General features: G+C 43.2%; 1 protein-coding gene across 1 annotated transcript in view; it reads right to left on the bottom strand.

Annotated features, from left to right (window-relative positions):
- Window positions 1–1,149: 1,149 nt before the first annotated feature.
- The window catches only part of LOC104951717 (germinal-center associated nuclear protein), an 11,987-nt gene continuing 6,816 nt past the window's right edge, over window positions 1,150–6,320 (bottom strand). Inside the window, exon 8 of the mRNA XM_010778447.1 lies at window positions 1,150–1,404. Within this exon, the coding sequence (XP_010776749.1) occupies window positions 1,150–1,404 (255 nt within the window). The remainder of the gene's footprint in view (window positions 1,405–6,320) is intronic.

The following is a 6,320-nucleotide window of genomic DNA, read 5'->3' as shown; positions in this document are numbered from 1 at the left end:
AGAAGGCCACAGTTTGAACCATTCACATTTGAACCATAACCAACTTTTCCCTAACCTTGACCTAGTGCTGCAGATGTCGACTGTATTTAACCGCCGTTTATTAACGACAATATTTTTACAAACTTTTTACAAACACTAAAACCCTCAAAAACACTAGAATTGAAAATAATCTGTGTTTCTTTCAAGTAAGAGGAGTCACCTCTTAACTATTCAGTCCAAATCAGAGCAGCATATATTATTTTTCTCCTGTATTGAAATAATGTGAAACAAAATGTGTTTTCTGCCCCCTTTCCTCTCCTCCATCAGGTCCTTTGTCGTTGCAGCCCGGCTCCTTTCCTTCCTCTCCTCAACACTTACTTCCTGTAAACACTGGAGGTGGTAAAAGCCACCAACGGCTCTCACGCGTTGAGTTAATGCATGCATACTGTACTGTGTGTGTGTGTGTGTGTGTGTGTGTGTGTGTGTGTGTGTGTGTGTGTGTGTGTGTGTGTGTGTGTGTGTGTGTGTGTGTGTACGTTTCCTGATCATTTTGTTGATATTTTTTAATAAAGTCAAGTAGAAATAAAGTTTTTTTCATGGTATGTTTGGATCTCTTTGGATTTATTGTTTCCAGTTGCTAGGCAGCGAGGAGAATCTCAAAACTGAGACAGGGTCATAATTCCCTTTTTACTCTATTTCAAACTGCTGAGAGAACATCCTGAGTTTTATCCACCAATCGTAAATAAAAAGACCAACTTATTGAATTTGAGTCAGAATTTCGAGAAAAAAGTAATAACCGAGATTCTGAGAAAAAGTCAGACATTTTAGACAAAAGTCAAGATTTTGAGAAAAAAGTAAGAATTTGTGAAACAATCTGACTTGTCATCAAAATACTACTTTCACATAAAAGTAAGAATTGAGAAAAGAAGAAAAAAGTTGAGATAAAACTGAGATAGAAAAAAGGCTCATAATTCCCTTTTTACTCTCTATTTCAAACTGCTGAGAGAACATCCATAGTTTTATCCACCAATTAGAAAATAAAAGGACCAACTTATTGAAGCACAGGATTAAAAAAACAGTCTCTGCTTTTAGAATCTCTTTATTAGTAAAACATGAGATTGGAGAGGACTGAAACCTCTCAACATGACTCAAAGCAAACTAAACGACGTGTCAGATCATTCTCATCTCCAGGATCCTCTTTCCTTGCATGTGAGCCGTCACAGTGAGAGGCAGCATGTGGAAAAAGCCTTTGTTGAATTCCTCCACGCTTTTGAAGCCCATTCCCTCAGAAAGGACTTCAGTCTTTCCGTAAACTTCCTGTAAACCATCCTCAAACTGCACCTGCAGGTGAGCGTTTGTCTTGTTGGTGCGGAGTAATGTGATTACTTTAATCTTCCTGGTCTGCAGAGGAGCAGCACTCTGAGCCTGGACAAACACACAAATCAAAGTTATACCAACTCTCAGATAAGATAGGACTTTATTTATCCGTTAAAACTGTACACGAACAGAGCAGTAAAAAGAGCAATTAAATAACTACAGGAAACAAAGACGCTCACATAATTAACGTCAAATACTGAACAGTGACGAGCGGTATTTAGTAGTACAAAAACAGTAGTGGCAGATCCATAATCGCACGTATAGAACATTATTAATAATAATAATAATAATATTGCACATGCTATATAGCAGAGAGTGATGGTCATGGTATTCATTTTGCTCATAGTGGTGGTGTGGAAGTTCTCAGTTCCATTTACTGAAGGGAGTTATAGAGTTTGATAAAGTATTTAAATCAGGGGCGATTAACCCATTTCAGTCCAGGGGTCACATCATCGTCGACAGTTTGAACCCGGAAATGTTGAGTACCACAAAGTTTTAAGGTAGAAATGTATAGTAGTGTCTTCGGCACATAGAAACTGCCGGATAACCTGCGTGGGGACAATTTGCACAATTACCATAAGTTGCGTTAATTAGCATATGCAGACAATATTTACAAATGGTTTGGCCCATTTTGGTGTTTTGGGGTTATTGAGCTGATTTCTGACAGTTTTAGGATCAGAGAAGTCAGTTTGAACCAGAAAGTGGCCATTCCTGTACTCTTTGGGCTGATTTTGGTTCATTTTGGAAGATTTAGTCGACAAGAGGAAAAAGTCAGAATTTTGAGATTTTCAGGAAAAAGTCTGAATGGTAGCGCTGCAGCAGGCATTGTGTATGAGAGAAATGAAAAGAAATAAACGATCCAAAATGTAAACATCTCAAATAGAAATACAATTTTATTAAAAAGTAGAAAATATACAAGTTGAATTACGAATTGACCGTAGCAAAATATAAAGCATGGTATCATACATGAAGTGTGTGATGATGCTTCTGTCACGATTCTTGTGTTGTGTCTCGTGTTTAGTTTGGTGTGTCTGGTAGTGGGTGTTTTTCTGTTCTCCTTCTCATGTTCTCCTCCCTGTGTATTGTCTGGTCTCTCTCCCTGTGTTTTCCTGTCTGTCGTTAGTTTCCCTGGTGTGTCTAATTTCCTGATTGTTTTCACCTGTCACCCCTTCTGTGTCTCCTGTGCTCATCAGCGTCAGCCCCGCCCCTGATTGTCCCCACCTGTGTCTTGTTACCCTGTGTTTAAATTCCCCTGTCTCCCAGTGTCAGTTCATCTTGTCTCTTGCCACAGTCAGGTCTATGCTCTCTTCGTGCTCTTGTAAAGTTTTGTGCCTCACCACGTGAGCGATTTTCATTTTAATAATAATAATAATAATGGATTATATTTTTTATTAGAGCGCTTTTACAGGTGCTCAAAGCGCTTTACAAATACACATTACACATATCAGACATGTAAGAGTCATGACTGTGGACATTACCCACAGGAGCAAATGCGGGTAAAGTGTCTTGCCCAAGGACACAACGGCCTGACACGTAACCACGCATTAACCATTTACGGGTAAATATCAACAAAAAATACATACATAAGGATTTGTCAAAAATTAACACAAACATTCGGTGCCCACCTCCACAAGCCGCATGTCTTTCCGGAAATATGTTATTTGCAACCGGACCGTCGTTGTTGGACTGTACGAGAAGAAGACAATGTGACATCTGGCCCGTTATGACCGTACACGGAACGGCAGATGAACCCTAGGGCTTTTACGAAGAGCAAAACCGCGGAAAGGGGGGCAAGTTTTACTTTAGCGCGCGGGTCTAGTATAAAGGTCTCCCGAGCGCGGTCCCGGCCTCCCAATTTCCGAGCGCAGGGGAGACACGACACCTAGTGTAACGTGAGCCTGTAATTCTCGAAAGAAGTATTTACAGGCTCTAAACCTCGGTATGCCTTGGAAAAGCAAAGAGTTTTGTTTTCCGACGGTTGACCCCCCGTCACGACCCACCCGTCCGTAAAAAGACTCCACCCGTCCGACGGGGGCACCGTGGGGCGGGTGACCCACGAACCTTCCTAGACCTTAGGTGCAGTCTTCTCAGGAAACGGCTAAGACTAGTGACAAGACCACTCTTAACTAGAGGCTGATTTTCGACAACCGCGCTTCCCCCGTCCATGAAGTCGTCGCGTCGTCGTCTCCGCAACTCAAAGCGGAAGCTTGTTTTAGTTTTTTCGGTACTCTGCAGCAAGGCTGCCCGTCTCGCCGTTTTCCATTACTGATAGCCGAGACGTCGTTAGAGAGCAGCTAGGCAAACTAAAGCGGGCCTCTCGTGCGCCCACAATCCCAAGTGCACGCTGGTCCCCTTTGCCGAAACTCAAAGTGCCCGATGCGACCCAGATAAGTTCAGTAAAAACAATTAACGGATCATTAGCATACTTAAAAATTTTTTACTTGTAAACACACGCGAACATGGGTTGTATGTAATTGGATACAGAGTAGTAAAATTTGTACTTTTCAATTTACCTGCATTATACCCAACTATGCCTCACATTTAGAAAGGCAGGTGTTCCTGCTTGTTGCTTTAGATTGCGGTGTGACGCACAACACAGTGACAAATCTCTCCCTTCCGAAGTTTGCCGACAAATGGCAGTGTGGAGGAGACAAACACGAAGTCGTACCTGGACCTTCCCTTAAACCTTGCTGTCACCTCCTGCCGCGACTCGAGGAGGAGCGCTCACTGCCCTCCTTAAAGCCTTTGAAAAGACACAGAAAACCTTCTAGGAGTTCCGCCACTTCCCCGCACTCCCGCTTACGGGCGGCAATAAGTAGTCATCGATGCCGTGGGCTCCCTAGGTAGCGCAAGTAGCGGTTGGACCACGTCAAGGACGGTCCGACCTGCGACTGGCACGTCGTCGGCGAGCTCTGTTACTCCTAGACGGACTGAGGCGCTGCTTTTTTTCCAGTCGAGCCTCCACGACAACCCGCTCCCTCGGTCTGGAGGGGAAGAGGTGTGCAAAAAAAAATTTATTGAGAAAGTGGAATAAAGCACGCAAGGCATCGTGCAAGGGTCACGTGAAAAGAGGAAAAGTAGGGCCCTACTTTATGCCCGGAGACCACACGGTCCGGAGAGGGGGGGGCATGGTGTGTACTCAATACATCAAGCTCTCTTTAACACTGCACTGTACAGTAAATAAAAACTCCCGAAACATACTGGAGCCACCTCACCAAACATCTACAAAGGCGGTAAAATCCATAGCACAAAACCGAGCTTCAACTCCACCAAAACCAAACCCGATTTTGTTGTCACTAGACAAACCACAGAACCTCGTTTTGTGAAGTCTCTGTACAAAACATATCTAATACCGGGGCATTATATAACAAAGTTATATCGTAATTCCACTCGAAAATTGAGAAGATTGGGATTAATTCCGGAATAAAATCTGGTTACCCTAGTTACGACAACTTGTAGAAGCCCTAGAGGATTTCTCCCTAGTACAAGCCACTACACTCTATAAATCTCGGAGATGCGAAAAGGTGTCCCTGGTTTGGGACGTCGACTGAGTCCTCGTCGCGGATCTTCTTGGACGTCGACCTTGTCTGACCATGTGTGTGTGTGGTGTGTGTGTGTGTGTGTGGTGTGTGTTGTGTGTGTATGTATAATAGTATATAATTAATATAACACAGAGTACCAACAAAGTCCACGCAATTGAAAAAATTACATAAACAAACGCGCAGACTGATCAGCGCCGTAAGTTTGACTGAGTCCTGTCGCCGATTCTTCTTCTTATGGACGTCAGACCATGTTTGTCGTGTTGCTGTGCTGGTGTAAGAGACCCAACCCGTGGTGGTGTAACCAACCCACAGTTTGTGTGTGTGGTGTGTGTGTGTGTGTGTGTGGTGTGTGGTGTTGTGTGTGTGTGTGTGTGTTGTGTGTGTGTTGTTTTACCCCCCGTCCTTCTAAAACTTACACAAAAAAGATTTAGAATGTACAAACAAGTCTCCAAAGGGCCACGTTTGGGTCCTAGGGTACACAGCTCCGAAATTGGACTATGGTCCCGGGACCACAGGAGGGTTTCAGGTCTCATCAAACTCTATCACTTTCACAACAAAAACAAACAAAACTACAACACAACAAACCAATCGTTTAATTATCTCTCTTTGTGACCGGAGCTACAAAGCCATGAAACAACCTCTCTTCCTAGATTGCAACCTTTTCAGAAACCATGAAAAATTTACACCACAAAGTAAGTCTATCCAAGGGTCAGGTCCTCGACACCTCGGAGTTGTCTTCCTAGTTCGGCCAGGTCGGTGTTGACTTCGTTTCCATCCTGATAGTCAAGGACAAGAGGTCTTCTCTCAGTCCACACCAAGTACTACAGCAGACCCTTCTTCTCTCTAAGGTCACTCTACACCTTGGTAATAGTCTTACACAACAAAATGTGATTTTGTTTCCTTTTATCAGGACCACACTGGGGCCTGTACAACTCTTGGGGTTTCACTGTAACTATCTTTACATATCAACCCCTTCAGTCGACTTAGGTAAAGACTTGGAAAAGTCCCAGGTCTTTACTGTCAAAATTGGGTCTTTCTCTGGTATAAACATGAAAACAAACTGATTTAAGACCCAGCTAAACTTTCAAAATCCCCCTGTGCCTTGACGCTGTAACAACTTAGGACTTTCATACTCTTAACCTGATTCGACCAATTCTTGAGTCCGTGATCCTCCATCCTGAGTTAAACGTGCTGGGCCCTCTGTTCCTCCATTTTCATAACCTTTCTATGAAATAAAAGGTTTTGTTTTTCGTTCTGCTCGTTTTTTACCAGTGGAAAGCTTAGAAGATCGACTCTACTGTTTTTTGTATTCTTGTTTTATTTTTGTTTTTTAGTTTTGTTTTCGCCCGCCAAAACCGCGTCACCAATCTCGCAACCAGTAGTCTAGTTCCCCGCAACCACTTGAGGTCAAGCTAGGGCGGA

Source organism: Notothenia coriiceps, unplaced genomic scaffold (assembly GCF_000735185.1).
Source record: "Notothenia coriiceps isolate Sejong01 unplaced genomic scaffold, NC01 NC01_scaffold00019001, whole genome shotgun sequence".
Classification (NCBI taxonomy): domain Eukaryota; kingdom Metazoa; phylum Chordata; class Actinopteri; order Perciformes; family Nototheniidae; genus Notothenia; species Notothenia coriiceps.
The sequence above is the reverse complement of the archived record's forward strand: the minus strand, read 5'-3'. Positions and strand labels throughout refer to the sequence as shown.